This window comes from Stegodyphus dumicola, chromosome 2 (genome assembly GCF_044657685.1).
Source record: "Stegodyphus dumicola isolate Sdum_Otavi_A_Nest chromosome 2, ASM4465768v1".
NCBI classification, from domain to species: Eukaryota; Metazoa; Arthropoda; class Arachnida; order Araneae; family Eresidae; genus Stegodyphus; species Stegodyphus dumicola.
The window spans coordinates 118511975-118537749 of record NC_140769.1 but is presented as its reverse complement, the minus strand read 5'-3'; the positions used below and the strand labels follow the sequence as shown (position 1 = coordinate 118537749).

The 25775-nt window shown below is 34.0% G+C and overlaps 2 protein-coding genes across 2 annotated transcripts in view; both read left to right on the top strand.

The window, feature by feature from the left end:
* LOC118189227 (indolethylamine N-methyltransferase-like) lies at positions 1 to 20701 on the top strand. The gene is made up of 3 exons (XM_035359801.2): positions 1 to 317; positions 15899 to 16103; positions 20052 to 20701. Exons 1-3 carry the CDS (start codon positions 170 to 172, stop codon positions 20500 to 20502), a joined length of 804 nt encoding a protein of 267 aa, XP_035215692.1. The 5' UTR covers positions 1 to 169; the 3' UTR covers positions 20503 to 20701.
* Positions 20702 to 22493: 1792 nt separating this feature from the next.
* The window catches only part of LOC118205359 (nicotinamide N-methyltransferase-like), a 31175-nt gene continuing 27893 nt past the window's right edge, over positions 22494 to 25775 (top strand). The window contains exon 1 of the mRNA XM_085811093.1: positions 22494 to 22768. Within this exon, the coding sequence (XP_085667219.1) occupies positions 22618 to 22768 (151 nt within the window). The 5' untranslated portion in view covers positions 22494 to 22617. The remainder of the gene's footprint in view (positions 22769 to 25775) is intronic.

The window sequence follows — 25775 nt, the reverse complement described above, 5'->3', positions numbered from 1 at the left end:
TAATTCCAAAGTCTCTGAAGACCAAGTCCAAGAATTTAAGATAGCCAGTTTATTTTCTCCTAAAGAAATAAATTTAACGATTATGCAATTTTCATTTAGCAGTCAGAGTCTTTTCAAAGGAAGAATACTCGTAGCAGTTTCTTCGGTATTTTCAAACTAAAAACTAGAGATGGCTGACGTTAAAGAAAGTACTAAGGAAGTATACCAGAATAATTTTAAAGGCGAAGAATATAATGAAGAGTTGAAAGATTTACTTCCTGCTGCAGAACCTATTTTCGAATTCTCCTTAGCTTTCATACAAGAAGTAATACAATCAAGTAAGTAATCTAAGGTTCTCGATAGTTACTACTGCAATAAAAATCTTGAAAATTTTGTTTCAAGCCGATTTGTTGCTTGTTACTAAATAATTAAAGATGTAACTGCTATTGCATGTGGTAAAGAAAATTACTTTAATTTTAGTGTAAATAATAAAATTTTGTCTGTAATATGATGTATTAAGCATAATAGATAATCATTTTAACTTCTTAAACACAAAAACATAATTTAATATTTCATTATCGATTTCAAATACTTCTACTGTGAGTTTTTGGTTATATGGCATTAAAAAATGCGCCAATATACTATTCCTTCCCAATAAACAACATGATTACTTTGAACATAAAATTTCTTATCTCTTTTATCTTTGTTTTCTTGAGTTTTACTGACGTTTTGATGTTAAAAACAACTTTTCAATTTCATAAATATTTGCTATAAGGCGAATACTGGTGACTTCACAATTACTGATTTATGCTTATAAATTCAGGCAAATAGAAGAGCTTTATTTTGGCATAGATTTTATAAGAAATCTCTTCCAATTTAAGAAATTATTTTAGCCTAATTCTGTATTTATACTGGTATATGGTTCTTTCATACGTTGGTTTATATATTTCTTTTTCCTGTCTTTTATTTCATGCTTATTAAACATCTCAAAAATAAGTTTTTTTTTTCAGTCCATGGGTTTCTCGGCTTTGGCAAAATAAAACGGTATTATTATTTGAAGGAAATATTTGCTGCAAATCTCGTGCTCAGACGATCCAGCGAAATAGTCATACAGAACAAAAATTTGCTGCGACGTTACAGTGACGTAGCAGTGTTACATTTTCTTCGCATTTAATTGGTGAGTAATAAGATAACAGGGATGTCACACTGTGATGCGAATGGGAATGTCGCGTGGATATCACGTCACAGCAAACGTTTAATTTGACCAGCAGAAAATTCTGTCTTCTTCCCTGACCTCTCATGTTTTCGCTCACGTAATTTTCATAGAGAGTATCCTTGCGCGCTGACCATTTTTGGACATTAGGCCGATTTCACACCCGAACAAGCCAGTTCTTAAGACTTATACTGGATTAACGATTAATTTGCCTGGTCTTCAAAAAATTATGAAATTACAGTGGGTGCACCGCTTAATAAAATCAACGCTACTGCTTATAAAAATCAAATCTTTTTTCAAATTATAAAGTCAAAAACCCCAAGTTTGTGTTTCAAGCTTAGTGATTTTCTTCAAATTCGATTCACTTTCTCACATGGAGTTTTCATATATGGAATTGTCAAAACCATAAGTTTGTGTTTCAAGGTCAATAATTTCATTCAAGGTCAATTCACTTCGACAAATGAAGCTGAAAATGCTAGAATTTCCTGAGGGTGGGCTATAAGAGGTTTGTAAGAACTAGCTCAGACCAGTTGGAGAAAAGGAGGAACATAAAAAAAAAAAAAAAGACGTGAGGAAGAATTTATATAAAATGTTGTATTTTTTTTACTCACACATTTCGTTCAGTTCGCCCATCCGCGCCGTGCTTTTGTTGTTTGATCGTGATTCAAAATGTTCAAACGCAAGGACTTAAGCTTAAAATATAAAGAATTGCTGATAGAATATGATGCTTTACCAAAATGCAGCCAACGTGAAGCTTCTGTACAACTCAGAATATCACAATCTACGTTATGTACGTTGTTGAAAAAAAGGAAGGTTAAGTTCGGATGAAATAATGATATGCGTATTTAGTTCACGTAATCGGAAGCGAAGGGGAAAGTCCACCGATGTAGAACCTGCCCTCTTGGAGTGATTTCGAAATTCCCGGAACAACAACGCCAGGATGTCGCGAGAAATCCTGTATCAACAGGCAACAGAACTCGCCAAAATGCTGGGAGAGGAGTTTGTCCCTACCGTTGGATGGTTCACAAAAGGAAAGAAACAAACAATATCGTTTTGAAAAATTACATGGAGAGAAGCAAGATTCAGACTCTGAAGCCGGTGATTGGATAGAAAGGAAGTTAGCCGGATTTCGCAATTTTTCACATTCATGAGACTGGTCTTTATTATCGAGGCTTAATGCACTTTATGTTTAAAAGTGAGTCTTCAGCTGTCTGTAAATAAATGCATATAATACAGGAAGAAGTGTTGAGAAGACTCCATTAGTCATCCCTATAAGCAAAAACCCTCGTTGCCTGAAGGACGTCAAGCATTTACCTGTGATTTGTTACGGTAATAAAAGTGCTAAGATGACAAACTTTGCCCATCCAACTGATCACTCGTTGAACATAAAATTAGTTTTCCTTCCTTCTAATACAACTTCCATTCTTCAGCCATTAGATCAGGCTGTTATAAAAACATTCAAGAGTCATTATAAGAAGAAAGTAATTCAATTGAAATTGATATAACTAAAGCAGTCTGTTCTTTTAAAGAAATTGTTAAATCGATTTCTCTCTGAGATGCCATGCATGTTATTTTAAATGCATAAGATGAAGAAATTCGCAAACTAATTCAAATTGCTTTAAAAACCAGCTTTCATCCAAGGCTGGAAACTCTTAAGATGAATTTCTGGAAACTCTTAAGATGTGCCAAAAGATAAGGCTGACGATGAAGAAATGCAATGATGAGACCTTCCTCGATATTTGGGAATCGATGAAAATTTTCAACCTTGCTACGAAAAGATTAATGTAAGGATCGAAGTTATCAGAGAAAACAAAAGAATTAGTGAAAAGGAAAGGGAGTCCGAAGATGAAAATCCCGATGCTGAACCAGCAACAGCAGAATCTCGATAAGCATTAAAAATTTTGAGAAGAACGTCTCGAACTTAATAGTGGAGATACAAAGCGTTACAAGCAATGTCGTATCTTGGACACCACCATTTAAAAGCTACTAACAAGAAATATGCAACAAGCTAGAATAAATAAGTTTTTAAATAATGTTTGTTATGCGTACATATTGTATTAATCTAAGTATCATACTGAAATATTTTCAATTTTTCTGAATTAAGATGGCTTTGGCCACCTACGGGAAAATGTAATTAAAGTTTTATAAACTAAAAGTGTATGTAACTTAAATATTAAACATCATATCGAAAAATAGGATTAATCTCAACAGCAGGGCTGTAAGCAAGGAGAGAGAGTTTCAGGTATGTACACATTTCATTCGTAATTTATTGAAATCTTACATAAAATAAGTCTACTTAATTTTTTTATATCCCCTCGGAAATAAACGAAATGCTGCGTTGCGTCCCAGCACCGCATATAAAATTCAACCACTTTATAAGGTGGAAACGTACGTGATCATATAAATGGTACCCACCGTATGTTGAAATAAAATTAATTTTCAAAAATATTTCTAGTATTTCATTTTAACTGTCCATTGAACCATTGTTCAGTTGAGGGTGCCTGGCCTAGGCCCTAACTCAGATTAACATCAGGAAGATTTTCGAACAATTGGTAGCGTGAAAGATAGTTCAATAGAAATTTCTTTTAATCGCAGCATTTTGATGAGGAAATAATGACGATAAGCAATGTTGAAATACGATAACATTATGTAAGATTGTATACAGTGGCGAAAAAAAAAGGTTCAGTCACGAAGCAGCGGTCTTGCTTGCTAATTCTACAGCCAATGATTCCAGTAGACTGAGGAAAACCCAGTAAGTTTGCCGCAGTCTTATTTCACAAAAAAAAAAAAAAAAAAAAAAAAGTACGCTCAATAGCCTTGCACAAGAATGGCAAAAAAGATGGGAAAAGGAAAGCACAGGGAGGAGAATCTACAAGTTTTTTCCGAGCGTTTCATGCTCAGTTAAAATATACAGCGAATGCAAAACTCATTCCTACAGTGGCCATGTTCCCTTCCCACATTATCTTAAGACATTCGGCAAACGAGACTCAGAACTATGTGAATGTGGTGCTGTAGGTGATACAGACCACTACCTCTTCAACTCTCCACACACCGATAAATTGCATTCAAAAATACCAAGTGGGAAATACTGGCGGCTTCGGCAACAAGCAGGCGAAAACTAAGACAGAGGCGGTGATCAGGCTATTCTCAGCAAGGTATTAAGAAATTCCCTCCTTCAGAATTGGATCTTCGCAGCATAATTTCAGTATCAAATCAAAGTGATGCGGAGAGGCCTTACAAAAACTAAGTACATGGAATTGACAACTCTCAGATAACAGAGCAGCAGATTAATGTAGTTGTCTTTTGCAGCAATATCGAAGTAATTGAACAGTAACCAAAGTTACTGCCTTGATAGGTGCTACAACTATAATAGCAGTTCCAACTTTTCCAAGCAAATCAGCTAAGGTATTAGAAAAACTGAGTCACGTAACTCCCTACCCAGTTTAAGCCAGATAATACTACAAATGAAAATCAACGTAAGAAAAAATAGCTTTTCCCGTAGAATAGTAACTGAACTGTAAAAGCAAAAACTGCTATAATGTAAGGTTGTTACTATCCATTTAGCATGTACATGTTAAAAATAATAAACACAAAAAATCCAGTCAATGTGTAACTGAATTACAAGTTTCCTTTGATTACCTCAGTAAAAGTGTTATAAATATGAATTCAGATAATGTTTAAATGTGCACATAGCTGTCATGATTATATCTATCTCATGTAACTTTTGTATAAGACAATGTCTGTAATTAACATATCTATGCTTATACACAGGCCATGTATGCCCAAGTAATATCTGTATTTTTAAATGGAAAAAATAATTCCTTCTGCTAGGATGACTATTAACACTGTTAAGACTTTTACAAACACGTCAGGTAAGTGGTTATCTCAGGTGCCGCTCAGTAACGACTAGCAATGGTTGATAGTATAAATAAGCGCTGAGCTGATTCAGAGAGTATCTATCGTAGTTCGCGTCTAACAAGCAGATGGACGAGGTGTGGTGTAACTGGAACTGACCTCAACTACTGAAGTACTAAAAAAGCGATCTTAACCGTTGGCTGGAACAAATGGATCATGGATGTAAGTGATAATGCGGATTTAAGTATTAACAATTAAGCCATGAAAAATAGTAGGAAGAACAGGATAGCGTAGAAATCAATGGCGGGTTTAATATTAGAAATCAATAACGAAATGAATTGGATGAGAAAATTTCACATGATTATGTTGAATATTTTCAATAATTTTGAAGTTTCGGGTAATATTTTAATAATTTGCCGAGCATAACTTCTCATTGAATCGATAAAACGTCTAAAAATTATTATCCATTTTACTGAAGGCACTCTCAAAAATAGAAGCAGTATGCCATTGCACTGCAAAGTTTAAAAACTTTCATTTTAAAATCATTTTCTTATTCCTTTAAAAATAATACAATTTTTATCGGTATAAAAAATGCTGCAACGTTATTTGACATACTGTATTCACATATTTACAGCATTGCATTCATGTCACTTTATGTCATTATATCAAAATCGCATAGTGATGTTATGTCAAAGTATGATCCTATAACTATGATCCCACTCAGTTAGACTTTACATATTAGGAAGTCGTAGCATGATGTAGCATTCACATTAACGTCACAATACGACGTCACAAAAACTTCGCACTGATACGTCTAAAAACCGCGGACGTTAAGGTATGCCTATAACGTCACTGTGACGTTGCGTGAAGTTACGTGACGTAGGTGTGATACTGCAATTATCGATGTGTGCGATGTTTCAAACTTTACAGAGATCTCAACTTGTAATTGGGGTAAATTCACAGCTACAGCTTAAATAATTGAATTCGTATTTTATTAAATAAATGGAGATGTCTCTATGAGGCATTAATTTGTGAAGAAATAGTTGTACAGTAATGTTTTCTATGTCGCCATCTTGAACAGCTCATTTTAAATATAGCATTTTATATTCTATATTTTTAGTTTGGTACGACTAGTTCTTAAACCATCAAGCCTATCGTAATTCTTTAGTTTAAAACTCTTTCAAGTGTTGAATTAACAAGTGCATACCAAAAATTTAGATTTTTTTTAAAGATTTTTATAAATTTTATTTTCTTAAATACTTTTTTCAACATTTTGAAATTTCTATAGTACATTCTTCTAGGCGCTAGACTGTAATCTTGAGACCTGATTGTAATTTTCTCTTCTCCTCCCTCAATCCCATATTTTACAGTGGGGCGCGTATATCTTTGTCATAGCTACCAACCTTGAATAAGAAAAACAGAAGGTTCCCGCGCCCTAAACAAGGAAAATTCTGGCATGTTTCCGCGCTAGGAGGCGACACTATTTCAAAATGAGCTTCCAACTGACTTAAATTAATTTTATAACACCTGACTCATGTTACTAAACTATTTGTGATATTTTTCTAGCATAAAATATATGAGTTAGATAATCTAAATACATAATATTGGGGTAATTTTCTTACATTTTTGTACTGAAAAAATCTTGAGTAGGGAAAGAAAGCTTTTATTTACAATTTATTTCTTAAATGCGGCGAAAATGCAGTAGTTCTTGATATACATACTACTGCATGCGTAAATTTATATATGTACTGAAATGGCCCTTATTTTATTCTAACCAGTTATTTTTAGTTTTACTTCCCTTTCCTTTCTGATTTCAGTTTCCTGCCGAAATGTCAAGTTTTAATTATGTACTTAAGCTGCGTTTCAAGAGTTCGAGAAGAGTAATAGCGGCAGTATAGAGTCTCAATCTCTTTGATGACATAAAATGTAGACCAGGGGTAGGCAACGCAGCGCCCGCGGTCGATTTTTAATGCGCCCTCGCTGGACTAATGTAAATGTATTATAGCCAGAGCGATTTACTTACTCTTGTCAAACGGCGATATACAGCAAGTACTGTCTGACCACGTATTCCAGATCTATGTAAACATCCGGTTTGGGGCGGAAGTGGACATATCTATCAGTTATGTAGGGGTGAGTGCAGTAGCCCGGTAGACACTAAATGTCCCCTGACCTTCAATTTCACCCACACCCCTTCGACCTTCGAGAGGGAAAAATACTCGCGCTTTTCGCCCACACACCCCTTCAATTAAACTGACCCATCTTGGCTCTCAGCCAAACTGCTCTCGCTAGCGTGGTTAGACAGTAGTCAGTTGAGTTTAGGATTGTGCATAGATTAGCAGTTTGCTAACCTTGAGCGTATCTAATAACACGCGCGTATTTTTTGTTAGTATGTGATCGTATTTCGAATAGACCACGCGTAGACCGCGCATTTAAAACTACCAAATAATCCGAAATAATTCTTTTCTTTGAAAACCCTTCATGGATAAATGTAAAAGAAAAAGAACATATTATTTTAATGATGAATGGGAACATCTATATTGTTTCGTTGATTACAAAGGGAAGTGTATTTGTTTGTTGTGTAATAATAGTGTTGAGATTCCCAAGAAAAGTAATATTGAACGACATTTTCATACCAATTTTGATAGTGACTATCCAATGCAATCTGAAATTAGAAGGAAAAAAGTTATTTCTTTAAAATCTTCAATAACTAACCAGCAAAGTTTTTTTACTAAACCACTGCAACAACATAAAGCTGCAACGATCGCGTCATATAAAATATCGCATTTGCTAGCTAAGAATAAAAAACCATTTACAGATGGAGAATTAGTGAAACAAGCCATGCTAGAAGCTGCTGATTCACTTTTTGAAGAATTTAAAAATAAAAAGGAAATAGTTTCAGCTATAAACACGTTTCAATTATCAGCACGAACTGTTACTAGAAGAACTGAAGTAATTGCGGAGAATTTGGAGGCAGAATTAGCAAATTGATATGGAAAATTGTATTTTCTTTTCGCTACGGATGGATGAATCGGCAGACGTGACAAATATATCACAATTAGCAATTTGCGTTAAGATGGTATTTTCTGATTTTGCAACAAAAGAAGAATTCCTTAAAGTTCTGACATTAAAGGGAAGCACCAGATGAGAAGATATCTTTTCTACTCTTAAAAAGTATATAACAGATGTAAAATTACCTGTACAAAAGTTATCGTCATTTACAACAGACGGGGCACCAGCGATGACTGGTAAGAAAAAAGGATTTATTGCCTTATGTAGACAGGATTCCTTATTCCCGAAATTTATTTCTTATCATTACCTCATACATCAGGAAATGTTATGCGCAAAAACAATCGGTTTTCAACACGTATTTACGATAGTAACAAAAATTATTAATTTTATAAGATCGGGAGCTATGCAACACAGATTGTTTAAATTACTTTCAGAAGATGAGGATGTTCAGTTCACAGATCTTCTTTTACATACTGAAGTGAGGTGGCTGAGCAGAGGTTAAATACTTAAGCGGTTTATCATGCTTTTGCCACAAATAAAGGAATTTATTGCATCAAGAGGCGAATTTTACGAGCAATTAGAAAATAAGGATTGGCTAATCGACCTCGGATTTCTGACAGATATGACGGCAAAGTTGAATGAATTAAATTTAAAAATAAAAGGGAAAAATCAGAATATCCCTGACATGATTAGTGCTGTAAATGCATTCAAATGCAAGTTAGTGTTGTTGAAATCCCATCTATTGAAAAAATCATTATCACATTTCCCAAATATAAAATATACTGTTGAGAGTTTAAATTTGAATAATGAAAATTTTACTGCTACATCATACTTAGAAATTATAGATAAGCTAATAGAAGAGTTTTCTTCTAGATTTGAAGATTTTGCAGCATTAGAACCCGTTCTAAGATTTTTCATAAATCCATTCAATGTTACTGAAGATGATGTCCTTGAAATAGTTTCAGTGTATTTCGAGCTTCATAATATCGAAGATCTAGAATATCGAAGAATATATCGAAGAATAATAATATCGAAGATCTTAGAATTAGAAATAATAAACTTGCAAAGTGAAGCGCATAGTAATGATAAAATGTTTTGGAACTTAGTCGATGAAAATAAGTATCCTATTTTAAGTAAATGTTCGCTAAACATTTATTCATATTGTGCAACAGCATACAATTGCGAGTCTTGGTTCTCAAATATGAAATATTTGAAATCAAAATACCGAACAAAGCTTAATGACTCACATTTAGATAATTGTTTAAGGACCGGGAACTCTAAATATATCCCCAATTATAAGAAATTAGCTGAAAATATGGACACCCAAGTTTCACACTGAATTATATGTATCATTATGTATGACACCAACAAAATAAAGTTATAAAAAATCTGTTTTTTCTAATGCCTATTTATACCTGTTGATTATCTGTAAAATATGCGCCCTCGATGATTTTCAAATTTAGTATTGCGCCCTTAAGGACAAACAGGTTGTCGACCCTGATGTAGACTCTACGTAGAAGACGAAGTAGCGAATACTCGCTATGTCTTTGAATAATAAATATTGCAGAAGAACTTTTTAAATAACCATTTTATTTAAACTAAATTAAAACAGATGCACGCACTTGGTGCTCACAATTTACCACCACTTGTAACTGACTAAATTAACACAAAATAGAAGTGTAAAATGCACCTTAAATTAAGATGGCTAACGACTGGGTTCTTAGTTATCTAAACAGCTAAATCGGCTTCACACAGCAAAGTCGAGCTTGGAATAGCAGTATAAACTGAAAGGTGTCTAACACCGACTACAAAGGTAATTGCAAACATGCGACATAAACTCGGAATTATCATCGCTACCGTTTTTCAAGAAATCTTGAAACGCAGCTTCAATACTGCTTCTGAAATACATTTAGATTAGCATACTACGTCATTAAAAATTTACATTCCGGCAGGAAGCTGAAATAAGGAGGGAAAAGAAGTCAACCTAAAATTAATTGGTTAGTGTAAAATAAGGTACTTACAGTACCACATTTTTAAGTAAAACTAAATTAAATACGAATATTAACCGATTAAACATTGCTTGAATCATATTGTTGCGTGCGTACGGGTTCGTTACGAAATGAATACCCAAGTCCGATGAAAAATGAACAAAATTTAGTATTATCACGACAAATATGCTTAAATTTCCTCAAATATTCATACAGTATTACAATATCTGACAGTAGTTATCTTTTAACTAATCAAACGTTCAAGAGAACTTAATTCAAAACAGCTAAAGAAAGCTAATCCGCGAATTCATTACAATCGACAAGAGCAGTTTTCTAAACAAACTCTTAAAACAACAACAAACTAAGTAACTAACTACGAATCGAAATCGAAAATCGAAATCGAGTGAATGGTTAGGCGGCATTTGGTAGCATTTAGTACCTCAGGGTTTAGAGATGAATATAAGGTGTGTTATGAGGTCTTGTTATGTTGAATTTTAATACGTTACACGTTAGTGTTTTGATTGCAGGCGGTAGTGTTGAACACTTGTACATAAACACATTCGTGTTTGGTGTTTTCGTTTACAACACATGTCAGAGAGCACGGGGAGAGATAATTAAATAAAGTCATGAATGAAATAAGAATGTTAGGAGAAATATAAATATTCACGTGACTTGCCATTTAATTGTGTAACATTTCATTAAACTAGTTTTCCTTCCAGATCTCTGGAAGGAACCAGATTTCAACTAAGAACTCCTGTTTAGATGCAAGTACAAATGAAAAGTAATTGTCCATGGAGTTGATAATGTAAAAACGACTTTTTTTTAATCTCTAGTTTCTAGTGAGAAATGTTTGTAAAAGATTGGCCTCGCGTTAGATTCTAGAGCTAAAAGTTTTCAACAAGGTCGTTTTAGACCTCAGTTTCAAACTAATTAACTCTGGCGGGAAGTATGTAAGGATCCTAAGTTTTACTAACGTTTATTTTATTTTAAATCTTTACTATCACTTCTTATTTTCTGCTTCCGGCCAGAATTAAAAGCTTTAACTTATTTATGCAAATTTGTCTTGCTAACGCCAAGTACTTAAGTTGTGGCTTTTTGTCAAGCAAGAGAGAGGAAGGAGCTATTAGAAGCAGGCCGCTTGCCATAGTAGATTTACTCGGTTGCTGGTTGCCTTCAAGGCCAGAGGTTTAATCCTCTTGATAATTTTAAACGTATCGTAGTGTTAGCAGTTCTCTGTACTACATACGGCTTTTTGTTAATATACGGCCAATCTTGGAGTTAGGCACTTGTTTGATTAATCCAAAGTTAGTTTAGTTAGAGTTTAGTTAATATTTGTATATTCTTACGTTCAGACCACAAGTGGTTGGTCTCTGTATTCCGAAGTCCGGAAATCATTGTAAAGAGAGAAAAATAAAGGGTTTCGTATACCCTTCCTGTGTGTATTGTCTACTTCCCAAAATTATTGAACATAGCTTTAGTAAGCTCCCTGTTCCGAGTCAGGACAGTTAATGTTCCCTAAGCAAGTAAGGAGGAACACAGAACATGATAAACATAGTGAAATTCCCTCAAATGCTTCTAAGCTGGTGATTACTCTTCACTTTCAGCAAATCTCATCAGTATCATGGCTGCTTTGAACCCGGCAGTAAACTTCTCAGCCGTGGTTTTTGCAACGCGGATCTTCTCAACGTGCTCAACCATGCTGTTCAGAAATTTTTTGATTTTAGAATCTTGGATCCAGTTTATGATATCCTTGTACTCTGTGGGTGGGTTTTCCAATTTTTTCTTTATTCTAACACTGTAGAGAGGTTTCATCTGGGGTTTACTGCTGTCTTCCTCTGTTTCGATGAATTTCGGAAAATCTGCCGGCGTAGGGATCTTAGCTGCTGGCTTCGCCTGCTGCTTCTTTGCTTCATATCGCTTCTTGTACACGGGGCAACCTCTGTATGAACTTACATGCGGTAGTGAGCAGAAGATGCACTTAGGTTTCTCTTCTGGCTTTAGAGGGCATTCTTTACTTCTATGGTGCTGTCCACACTTGCAGCATCGCTAAGCATTTGAGCAAAGATGTTGCGAATGTCCATATTCTTGACATCTAGAGCATTGAATTATGAGTTTTTTCGGGGGAAACTTCTCGATCTTGACATTAACACTTAACATATTGTTGAGCCCATGAATTGCACGTCCTTCCTTCGTTTTCTTCAGCTCCAACAGGAAAATAGGAAGTTTCTCGATAGCTTCTCCTCTTCGTCTGGAAAACTGCCTGACTTTACTTATCGGGAATTTCCTTCTCTCCAGATCTGCCTGGATTATTTCTTCCTTCATCGTGGATGGGAGTCCCTTAAGAACAACCTTAATAGGTTTTTCGCTGAGTAACTGGAAAGTATGAAATGGTATATTTCTTTTCTGCAAAACCAGAGTTGCTTTTCTGTAATCGTCTACTGACTTTAAATTAACATATAGTAGTTTCATTTTCATATCGGCTTCGAATTCTTCACTGCAGGTATTGATAAGGTTTTCATGAATTTTACGCCAATCCACTTCGCTTTGCTGGAAAACTATTGGGGATGGAGTTTCCTCTTTTTCGGCTCCTCCTTCTTCTTCCATACCTTCTACTTCACTTAGCTGCTCAAATCGATTTTCCGTCGTAACTACCATTGGAGCTTCGTTTTCTGATACTTTCGCGGTTTTCTTAGGAGAAATCCGTTCTTGTTCCCTACTGTCTGTTCCTCTTTCAGTTATCTGCCCTGGATAAAATTTTTTCGTGAATGTCTTTACATCCATCTCACCCTTAGTTCTTTTATGAAAGTAATTGCAAATTACGTCAAATCCAAATTTCGCAATCTGGTTCCGGATTTCTTCTTCAGAACATGACTTGAATTTTGGGATGTCCTCATCATTTCTCATTGATAAATCTTCTGGTGTCTGTTCATCAGTAGCTTCTCCATTCGGTGTTTGAATGTCTCTTTTTTCCTTACCAGGTTTAACATCTCTCTTCTTACTTGGTTGTTCGCTTTCGGTATCTGACATAGTTTTCGCCTTTTTCGCTTTACTTTTCTTTTCTTTGGCCATAAGGATGAAATCCTCTTTCTTCAATGGATAGGTCTTGTTGGTTTTGGACGAACGCTCGCTTCGGTAGTCCTCTTCATCAGAACTATCGAGTGGTGTCCTATAAAAGGACATTTTTGTTTTTCGGTTTCGCAAATCAATTACTTATTTATAGACACAAAATTTTTAACTACACATCGCAAAGGAAAAAGAATTCGTGTCTCACTAAAATTCTTTCATTCCATGCACTTTAAAAATCTTTAGAACTCTAACTACGAATTGAGAGGTTTTCCTCCTTTTATAAGATTTTAAATCGCGCGCAAGAAATTTCTGGAATTTTCTCGAAAGTAAAAAGAGATATTTATTTATTAAATGTTAAAATGCACGTGTTCTTGTATTTTTAACTTTCCAGCTTAGCTTTCCTTTAATATTCGTCACGCGCTGCACTGCACGGGAAATAAAACAATTTAATTTATAATTCAACTAACATTAGCTATTTAAATACGAAATCCGTAACACTATAAATGTTTGTAAATGTCTACAGTACATTAAGGCAATTCAAATCAAAAAGAATTCAGTAAGAACCGTTTTGCTGAAAATAACTACGGGATAGAGGATTGAAATTTGCATAATTTAAATTTCATTAATGCAATAAATTTCATTTATTGATGTGAAACACTTTCCTAAGTAAAGGCTAGAATTTTAAAATCGGGAGATCCGGTCAGCTACTGGGATTTTCGTCATATTTTACAATCTCCCGGTAGACTGTAAAATATGACGAAAACCCAGAAGTCTCCTGGAAAACCAGGAAAGATGGAATACTGAATACTGAGTTCCACCGAGCGGGCTGGCTTCATAGGCGTTTTCATGGTTTACCCCACTTTATGGTACACATGGTACCCCCGGTTTGCCACATTAAAATGAGCCAGTTTCCCTTAAAATGTCCTCATCTCACTTTGTGATTATGTATCAAAGTCGCAGAGTGACGTTACAACAAAGTCGCAGTGTGACCTTATACGCAGTGAGGCTTCACACATGAGGAAGACATTGAGTCAAGTTATGTGACGTAGATGCGATACTGCAATTGTGGAAGTGTGACATGTTTGAAATGTTACAAGGACCTCACCTTGCAACTGAGGTAAATTAACAGCTACGTCTTAAATAATTAAACTTGTATTTTGTTAAACAAGTGGAGAAGTCTCTACGAGACATTAATTTGAGATGGAACCAGTCGTATAGTAATTTTTTTTCTGTATCGCCATCTTGAACAGCTCATATTAAATATAACATTTTATGTTCTATTATTTTTAGTTTGGTACGACTAGTTCTTAAACCAGTAAGTCTATCGTATTTCTTTAGCTTAAAACTCTTTCAGGTGTTAAATTAAAATGTGCATACTAAAATTTAGATCGCATTTTTTTTCCTGCCTTAAGATTCTTATAAATTTTATTTTTTAAATACTTTTTTCAACAATTTGAAATTTTTGTAGTAAATTCTTCTAGGTGCTAGACTGTAATCGTGAGTCTTGATTGTAATTTTCTCTCCTCCTTCCCCAATCCCATATTTTACATTGGCGCGTATATTACATTGGCATGGCTGTCATAACTACCAACCTTGAATGAGAAAAAATGGAAGGTTCTCGAGCCCCAAACAAGAAATTTCCGGCATGTTTCCGTGCTAGGAGGCGACACCATTTCAAAATAAACTTCAAACTGTCTTAAATCAATTTCATAAAGCAAGACTCAAGTTACTAAACTATTTATGATATTATTCTGACATAAAATATATCAGTTATACATTCTAAATACATATTTAGAAACAAATTCAAACTGTCTTATATCAACTTCAAAAAGCATGACTCGAGTTATTAAATTGTTTATGGTATTATTCTGACATAAAATATATGAGTTATATATTCTAAATACATAATATTGGGCTAATTTTCTTACATTTGTGTACTGAAAAAATTCTTGAGTAGGGAAAGAAAGCTTTTATTTACAATTTTTTTAAATGCGGCGAAAAAAATTAGTTATTAATGTACGTACTACTGTATGAGTAAATTTATTTATGTACCATACTTTAAAGTAAGATAAAATGCAATGAAATAATAACTAATTACACATTGGTTGAATCATCATATAAATTTTTGTAAATGTCCACACTACGTTAAGACAATTCAGATCAAAACGAATTCAGTAAGAAACATTTTGCTGAAAATAACTACGAGATGGAGGAATGAAATTCTCATAATTTAAATTTCATTAACACAATAAATTTCATTTACTGGTGTGAAATACTTTACTAAGGCTAGAATTTGTAAACTGGCAGATCCGGTCAGCTGCTGGAAGACCGGAAAGTATAACGGAAACCCCGAATTCTCCTGGAAAACCAGGAAAGGTGGCATAATGCTTTCCATATGCCCGCTAGCGGCCGAGCAGTAATAGCTATTGAACACTGGTAGTTCGATTCGGGGTTTGAGTCCCGCCAAGTGGGCGGGCTACATGGGCGTTTTCATGGCTTACTCCATGTTTATGGTACCCATGGTACCCGCGGTTTGCGACGTTAATATGAGCCAATTTCCCTTAAAATGTCCTCAACGGAGCATCCCTCATTTTTCTTGTTGTGGCAAATGGCGGATAACGTAATCAATAAAAATCATTGCTCTCTATATTAAATTTTTTTATATATAGCTGACTTGAACTTTATGCTTATTACATATCTGTTAATTACTTATTACTTTCAGAATGTCTAAATATACATTAACATATTTTGCATTAAATGCCCGAATATTTTATTCCTATACTTTCAGAGAAATTTGAAGGCACAAAGCTCCTTGAAATCGGAAGCGCAAGCACTATTCACAATATTGCATCTGCTAGTTCTTACTATACAAATATTGTCCAAAGTGAATTTACCGAATGCAGCCGTGAAGCTCTCAAGCGCTGGCATAAAGGCGAAATAAGTCTCGACTTCGCATTCCTTAAGATTGTCGCTAAACTTGAGGGTTATGGAGAGTAAGTACATTCTTTTCAAAATATGAACAATATCTTAGCCATCAGAATCATTATAAATGTGTGTAGAATGCTTTGATTTTATTTTAATAATGCAATCCATAAGCTACAGTGTATTAGTATGTTCTGTAAAACTGAAACACACTAGTGGAAATACTGTAATGGAAAATGAAATCTCAATGCCAAGAAGGCGTTGTGCTCGATATTTGAGAGGCGTCTTTGCTCATTTGAAGCATGACTTATATTCAAATTTCGCGTTAGACGTATTCGTGTAGTGCTAGTTGTTATTGTTGTCTTGTTCATGTAGTTCATGGAAAAATGGTCGTCAGAGCCTCAAGGAGGTTGGTCTTCAACCCCAATTTTGAACCCCTCTCCACTATCATCAAACTACTTGAGAGGACTTTCAGTTTAGAGTGCCCTCATGTCGCAAAGACACTGTATAGTCACAAACACCCATGGCTTTTCCGGTATTCGAAACCGGACCCTTTGGTACCACAGTAGGCTTCCATAACCACTCTACCGTCTGGACGGCTGTGTGGCTTCAGTTGCTCTACAACGCGCTTGTAAATCACGTTTACTTTAAATACGCGATGTAAAATTCGTTATTTATCAAAAGACTGGGAGATTTGAGTCAAGACTGAATTTGAAGAGACGAAGAAGGCAGTATCATCAGTTTACTGAGTTTAACGAGGCCATGTAATAAAGATACCAGAAGGTGGATGACAGACTGCCAGGGACACACTGCCGGTGCTGTAGACGCACTTGCCAGGAACATACCTACTGTGCAAGCGTGTTGCCAGCAGTGGTAGCGAGAAGGTACTTCTCGTCGTCGAGATGACATCCGGGCTAAGGCTGAGGTGCCTAATGGATTAATGTCACCCCGACTAAAAATATAAAGCAATCAGCAACCGCGCATTTACTGAAACAATTTCAAGCATCCATACATTCTGTTATGTTACATGAAATATTACGTGGTGGGCAAGTTTGTGCTCCGTTAGGCTCTTATATTATTCACAGTGATATAACTTCAAGAATTGCAGATTATACACAGTTATCTCTAATAAAAGAAAGAGTTTGTGTGTCTTTCGTTCGTGCTGCCGTAAGCTAATAGACCCAGGGCTACGAAATTTGATATATAGGTGCATCTAGACAAGAGCCAGTGCACCTCGAAGCGATTTTTTTCAAAATTCGAATCGGATTTTTTTAATTTTATCTTTTCGAATTTATCACATCATTTTGAATAGTTTCATGCTTTTAGAAATGTGGTTTTGACAACAGTTTTCGTTCAATTGTATATCGGACTGCTGACTGTTGAAAATCAGCTCTGTTGCCACTTGGAAAAATGAAGGCGATCATTCAGTACAGTTTTTAAATTTAATGTTTCTCTTGGGTACTGAATGCTTGTTAAGAGAAGGCAGCGGGAAGTTGGTTAATTTATTTATTAGGATAATTAATATTTGTTTTAAGGGATATTGCTTATTTTATTATAATTTTGTTATATGTAATACATTCTTTTTTAAATTTGTGGGGTTTCTTTTTTGATGAATTGTTCTACAGAGTAAAATTCTGCACAGTTTTAAAATTTAACGTTTCGTGTTCCCTTCAGGCATTTTTCCTGTGTATATAAAAGCCAGACAAAGGCTGGCCGCTGCTAGTGTAACATAAAATATTACATGGTGCACAAATTTGCGCTTCGTTAGTCTCTTACATTATTTATAGTGATTTTTATGTTGTCCTGTGCGTTTAGCGTATTTCGATATTTCGGCATTTAGCCTTTTGGAGCGGTAAAAAACGTTTTAATCATGCACGAGAAAATTTTTGTATTTTCTCGAGGTTTCTGGAAAGCAAATGAGTACAATTACGAGATATCTATTTATTAAATGTTAAATGCTTGTGCTCCTGTATTTCTAGTTTTCCGGCGTAGCTTTCTCTTAAAACTCATCCCGCGCATCTTTGCACGGGGAAATAAAACAATTTAATTACAATTCTACTAAAAATAGCAAACTAAATAGAAAATCCGCAACAATATAACTTATTCAAACTGTATTTATGAAATTCTTTAATTTTACTGCAAATCTGAGTTCATTTCACTAAATCACACCAACGGAACAAATTTTCGGTCTTGAATTAATTTCCATAATTTTGTCGGCCATTACTGAAACTTTTTCTAACTTTTCTTCGGACACTAATAAAATATTTTTTAATCAAATGAGGCATATCTTTAAATCACAAGGTTTTGAGTATTTTATCTGAAGAACCATCAGTAGCGAGTTATGCCATTTTCTGAAATAATTGATTGGTTTTTCCTATCTGCAAAATCAACTAAGCGCTTAATACGCTTCTTTTTGCTATCTTTGAATGTGTTTAATAGTCTTTCTAAGGCATATTTATTATCAAAATTTTATCCAGTATATAATTTTATCCAGTATATCAAAATTTTATTCAGTAAAATTTTATCCATGCCAGATAGTATGGACATATTTCGGCTCTAGCTGGTATGACATATAATTAAATTTGGTATTATACGTAGTTATTTCACAGATTTCAAACTCAGCTTCTATTTTAAAAACCAAATCTCAGTCTTTCGTGGCCAAAAAGGTGAAATTTTAACACTCACATATAAGTTTTCAGAGCTGGTAAAATTCCTTCCATTATCGAATGTTATAGTTCACCAGTTTTTTAATATAGGCGTTGGAGGAAGGATTAAGAATCAAAATAGAGAGAATTAATGAAAAGAAAATGTTAAAGAAAACAAGCGTTTTCCGATTTTCTTCTAATTCTAGCGGTGTGACAAATGCTTTATTCTTCGCGATTTTGCTAAAAAGTAACAATTTGGTACATAATATTTAGTAATAAATTTATTTTATTTACACTTGTCATTTTTATGGTCCATTAGAGGTTAAAAAAGACCATCATGTCATCATACAACATTCAGAGCCTAAGAAACAGACTGAATCTTATGAATCTTGCATATAAAACTATCCTTTGATTTGTAATTGATAAACGTTTCAGGTAAAGAATGGTCGAAAAGATTTCTTCAATGTGCATGCTGCTTTTGGCAATTTTTAATCTGATATAACCTTTGCTTAACCATCTGTAGCTGGCAAATAAGCTGCTATCCCTTCCCAACATGCAGCGTAATTTCGTAATTCCCAAGAAACGCATAGCTACCTGTCGCATGGCATTTAAAAATTATTTTCGTAATGCATAGTCACCAATACCTTCATAGAGTTTTGACTTTACAACTTACACATACAGAATTTTCATTGATATTCAATATAGCATTTATCGTTCGAGAGGTATAGTTATTTCCATAATCTTTAAGTTGAAACTGTGTTCGTCTCTGGCATCATAACAAACACTTAGAAATACCTACTTCAGACCAACACTATCTGGCAAAATATCATTCTAATGCTTCATAGTAACTTCTTAGTCTAGTTTCGTCTCATGTAAGTGCTTCCTCTTTTGTTTTTCATAAACAAGGCAATTTAAGTAGATAAAATGTACAGCAAAAGCAGCTACAGACCGACAGTGGATAAGCAGAAAAGACCGCTGAACTCAACTTCGACGCGGGTTCAAATCGAGGCAAACGGATTGGCTACATGTTCCTTTTCATAGATTTCCAGTTGTGTATCGTGAGCCAATATCTCTCAGAACTTAACCTAGCCTGAATCATTCTCATGAGGTAGGCATAATTTGAGTGCTCTGCTCTAATCGATTTAAGCAAACAAATTTGAATACTAGTCCTAGTCATATTCCATACTAAGTTACATTTTAAAATTTTTCCGATAAGTACTTTCAGATATATTTTTTACTTCCTAGCAAATGCTGTAATTTTACATACTAATCAACAGGCCTTTTTAAAAGTTTTCTGCTGTAGTATTTACCAAATATTCAAATTATTTTATTAAACATTGTTTCTTTTTTTTTTTTTTTTTTTTTTTTTTTTAGTGATTTGGAAAAAGGTAGAAAGATACTTGAATCCAGAGTTCGAAACGCCGTTAAATGTGTTGTTTCATGTGATCTTCTTTCAAATGAGATTCTGAAGATGGAAGAATTAATTTCTTCGGAAACTCAACCACCTTATGATTTAATTATAACAATGCTGACACTAGAATCTGCGTGTCCAGATTCTCAACACTTCCTTGCAGCTCTGAAGGGAATCAATAAACTGCTTAGAAAAGGAGGAGGATTGGTAGCTTCAGGATTCGAGAATGGAGGAAGGTGGAAAGTAGGCAGGAAATGGTTTCCTTACCTTCAGCATAATGTGCAAGATATTGTGCGTGCTCTAAAAGAAGCAGGCTTCGGAAATATCACTTTCAAAATATATTATCCCCAGGAAGCTAGAATTTATTATAAGCATGATGACGTGTTTTACTGTTTTGCAGCAGAAAAACTGTAAATGCACTATGAACCTGTTTTCTTACAAGAATCTATTTTTTTGTACTATAAGTGCTTAATAAAAGAGCATTTTGCATATTTTCTTTTAAATTATATTAAATTTGTTCATAAAAGGTTTAATATATCATGCACCTATAGTATATATATATACATATTATATATAAATGACTTTAGTTTGCAATAAATGACTTCATAACAAATATTTTCATGATCGTTTTCCTTTTTCTTATATTTATACGTGTATATGATTTAGCACTTAAAAATATAAGATATGATATTAAAATTATTTAGCATAATGCTTCCTCTAAGGAAAGCAAAAGCTCAAATTTCAGAAGTTAATCGAAGCAGGAAAGTTCGGAAAGGAAACAGTATTTTTAAGCACCTTAACCATGCTTGCATTCTGAAGCGTAGCAAAACAGTAGAAAATCCGAAAACACAATGACATTCTCACACTATTTAAATTATCAAAAATCTCCTTCAATTTAGAGGGAGTCAGGCACTAGTGTGCCTGTTTTTCAAGGAGCAATAGTATTTTTGTTTGAAAGCGCGATACTGTTAAATGTTTTAAAATGAGTTCTCTACGCGAAGCGTCACGTTTTCATGCACTCTTGGCCTTCATATTTAACAGCAAAAAAAGTCTAAGGAGAAATCCGTTGGTGACAAGAGGGAAAAGGAGGGCCAAATGTGTGACTCTGGTGAGTAAGGCTGAAACTGGTGAGCGAGAAAGTGAAGATGTCATTTATATATAAAGATGTCTAGAAGCGTTAAGAAGTTGAAATGCCGAAAAAGTGTTTCTTCAGAAGGTGAGGTTTCAGAAGGGACTATTATTACTATTAAATACTTATGTACTTAATAGTAATAAAAGTGGACTTCGAAAACCATTTCAACAAGCTGCGTAAGGGAAGGTCAATAAACAAAAATGAAAATGCAAAATGCAAAATGCAGTACACTGTCTAGAAAAAGCAAACATTGCATGCGTTTGTGTTAAGCAGTATCACATCTTGTATGCAAGTTTAAATTTTTTTTAAAAAAACACGTTCAAAATTTTCAGTTGTCTTCAGCTTATAATATTTTTCGGTAAAATAAAACAAATCACGTATCATTTCATGATTTCAATGCAATCCTCATTTTGAACTTAATGCCATTTCGTCATAGTATCCGTAGCTTTCAAAAACTGTTTTCTCTTCTGTATCGTCTCACTCTTCTTCATTAGCGCTCTGGATTTCGTTAAACTGGGAACTTCTGTGACACTGCTTTGGTTTTCTTCTCTAAAAGCATTATTGCTATTTATATATTGTTACTACCAAAATGCATGCAATATCCATTTCTGTAAAGCGGTATATCGAACAGCCTGTAACAATTTTAAACATTATAAATAGCAATTTCTAACTTCTTGAAATCTTATTGGGAAATTTTCCAAGGTATTAAACTATAAGCTGAAATTTTTTATTGTAATTTTTCAATAACTTAAGTGGAACAAATACCGTTTCATCAAATGGAAGTTTAAATCTGAAGAAATCATACATAAAATTCAATTGTATCCTTACCGAAACATTCTCAACTGCAGTATTAAGACTGCTTTCAAAAAATCTATACATAATTTTAAAAAATTTATAATCCGAAGCTTATATCTAGAATCAATATTTAAGCAAAATATACCCCATATTCAATTTTTAAAACATCTAGTTCTATAGTACGAGGTTTTATCCTTTGCTAATACATTTTGATAAGCAAGCTTTTCAACATTTCTTAAGATAAAGAAGAGAACTTTTGTTGCAAAACACATATGCTCCGTATTCGACGGTAATCATTTTCTGTTAAATAAACAATAAGTCATTTTAGATAATTTAAGTATGTTATCAATTTCTTGTAAGACAATAGTTTTCCCAACTTTGAATTGCACATCATCTCAAGATTTAGATAAAATTTTCTGGAACTTCTGATATCAATTATCTTGTAAAGCAATGGACTTAAATCATACGTTTGTTTTCAGTTACGAAATATGTTATTTTGAAACACATGTTTGAGACAAAATCGAACTCAAATCTCAATATGCTTTTGTATCTGAAATAATATATTTTATGTTCGTTGGTTTCTCATCTAGACGTCTTAAGAAATGATGATGGAGAAGCCTCGTAGAAATGCCACAGAAAGTTTCAAGAATTTAAAAAGTACAGAATCCGATGAAAAGTTATTTAAATCGTTTCCTTTGAGAAACAATCAAGTTGGCTTTTATTTGTCATTTATACATGAGATGATGCAATCAAGTGAGTATTTTAAAATATTTTCTTTGATATGATTTTATATTTTAATGTCGATTCATTGGGGCCCACCAGCGGCCCAGCGCTAAAGTCGCTGAACACTGGTAGTTCGGTCCGAGGTTCGAATCCCGCGAACGGGCTGGCTGCATGGGCGTTTTCGTGGTTTTCCCCATGTCTAACGTGTATACGAGCCAGTTTCCCTTAGAAAGTCCTCCACGAAGGCATCCCTCCTCTTAGGCAGATAGCCCTCGAGGCTTTGCCATAATCCCCCACACACACAATGTCGATTCATTTAAGTGAAAACTTGCTTATATATCTGCACTGTTTAGTCGAATTTAGTCAAAATACAGGAACGAAATTGAAATTACACTGAAAAATTGTTGGTAATATTATTCAAAAGTACATCAAAACTTTTTTTTCCTGGGTATTTTGTGTTTCTAACCCGTAGAATTTACAGATTTCAAATTATAAATATATTTTATATAGCATAATTATTAGTATAGTACCTAAAATGAAGCATTTTATTATCGACAAAATGATTTGGGAACAAAAAGTAAGGTTATAGTGAAAAATAATTTCTTTAGTAACTGCATTTTATTTCAATTTATACATTCCTCTCCAGTTAAAACAAGTAAAATATAATTTTATTTTTATTTATTTACGTGTTACAATTTTATTTATTTGTTGATTATTTTTATAAAGAACCTGAAGCAGTTTCAATATGGAAACAAATTATAAGACTTTGTGTAGCTATACATTTCACTATTTTAATTTCATATAGGCTTTTCATTTTGAATAAATAATAGTTCTAACATTAATTCTAATAAATAATAACATTAATTAATAAATAATAATAATAATAATAATTAATAATAAATAATAATAAATGTAATTAATAAATAATAATAATTCTAATTGATAATAAATAATAATAATTCTAACGTCCAATAAACTAGATTCTAGAAATGTCCTAAAAATTACTGCTCAATATCAGATATTCAAATTGTTCCAGATAACTGATGCTGTTTCCCATTAAAGTATGCTTATTCATAAACAGTTTGTTTATTATATGCGGTATTAACCAAAGACTTCATATTATCAGGTTCAATGTTCCTTCTAACCTTCTTCGGGAACATGCAAGGACCTGACTCGGAACAGAGAGCTCACTAAAGTTATGTTCAAAACTGTGGGAAGTAAACAGGATACACAAGAAGGGTATACAAAACCCTTTAGTTTTCTCTATTTACAATGACTTCCGTACTTCGGAATACACCGACCCGCTACTCGGGGTCAAAACGTAAAAGTATAAAAATAAAACTAAACTCTAATTTAACTTTAGAATAATAAACGTGGAAGATTGGCCTTATATTAACAGGAAGCGTATGCAGTACAGAGAATTGTGAACACTACAATACGTTTAAAATTTATCAAGAGGATTAAAACCTCTGGCTTGGAAGGCAACAAGCAACTGCGTAACTTCTAAGGTAAGCGGCCTGCTTCCACTCACTGCTTCCTCTCTCTCGCTTGGCAAAAAGCCACAACTTAAATACTTGGCGTTCACCAGACAAACTTTGCATAAATACCTTCACGCTTATAATTCTGGCCGGAAGTAGAAAATAAGAAGTGATAGTAAAGATTTAAAATAAAATAAACGTTAGTAAAACTTAAGATCCTTACATACTTCCCGCCAGAGTTAATTAGTTTGAAACTGAGGTCTAAAACGACCTTGTTGAAAACTTTTAGCTCTAGAATCTAAAGCGAGGCCAATCTTTTACAAATATTTTTCGCTAGAAACTAAAAATTTAAAAGAAAGAAATTTGTTTTTACAATAGCAGCTCCCAGGATACACAATTTTTTTTCATCTGTACTGCATCCAAACAGGAGCTCTTATTCAAATCTGGTTCCTTCCAGAGATCTGGAAGGAAAACTAGTTTAATGAAATGTTACACAATGAAATGGCAAGTAACATGTATAATTATATTTCACTTAACATTCTTATTTCATTCATGACTATTTTAATTATCTCTCCCCGTGCTCTCTGACATGTGTTGTAAAAGAACACCAAACACGAATGTGTTTCTGTCTACGTGTTCCACACTTCCTCCTACAATCAAAACACTAACGTGTTAAAATTCAACATAACAAGACCTCTTAACACACCCTAATTTCAACTCTAAACCCTGAGGTACTATTCTGAAAGTGTCTAACTCTGAAGTGTAGCGTCAGAGAGCCTAACTACATCATTCAACCTTTAACACATATTCACCATGATCTAGACTTTTTACAGTCACACAAATAAAAAAAATTTTAACATTCACTTTTACCATATCACGGTATTTCTTAACATTTAAAATAACAGTTCATATTGTATATAAGAACATATCAACATGCCGTTAATTTTACACATTTGAAAACATACATTAGTAGTACATTGTTAACTTCTATTCTTTTCAAAGCAAGTGCCAATTCTTTCTACATTGAAATACTACATTTCAAAAAGTCTTTCAGACTAAAACTTCTTTCTTGCTAGAATGTTTTAAATAAAATTTATACAATAACTTTTTACAATATTTAAGTCTTTACACAACGCTATTATACATCAACTTTAGTTTTACGCGCGAGCAATTGAAAAACATAATACCAAAATCGGTAACAACTCATTTCTCGCCCTTTTGGCGATAAAGGTAGACCTCGCATGAGGTAAAACTTCTTGAAATCTGCCACTTGCAGTAAGAATGAAAGATTAACTTAAGTTTGCAAAGTAACATAAAATTTTACTTATCTTTGTGATATTCGGACATCCTTTTCTGGGCCCAGTCCTTAAAGGTATTGCAGATAGTTGTGTGATTTATCCTTCTTCTTGTACGGGCTCGCCCTTCAGTGCCTTTCTCTGGAAGCTTCCTTTTTTCACCAGTTCGGTCACCCTTGAATACCTTCTTTTTCTCCTCTGCTTGTGGTCTTGGCCGTTTGAAGGCAGCTGGTCTTGGCGGAACCGGGAACCTTCTTTCGTGTT

Excerpts from the sequence above, each read along its gene's own strand:
- LOC118189227 (XM_035359801.2), top strand. The coding sequence starts at position 170 with ATGGCTGACGTTAAAGAAAGTACTAAGGAAGTATACCAGAATAATTTT. Across the intron at positions 318-15,898 it reads ACAAGAAGTAATACAATCAA|AGAAATTTGAAGGCACAAAG; the intron begins GTAAGTAATCTA and ends CTATACTTTCAG. Across the intron at positions 16,104-20,051 it reads AAACTTGAGGGTTATGGAGA|TGATTTGGAAAAAGGTAGAA; the intron begins GTAAGTACATTC and ends TTTTTTTTTTAG.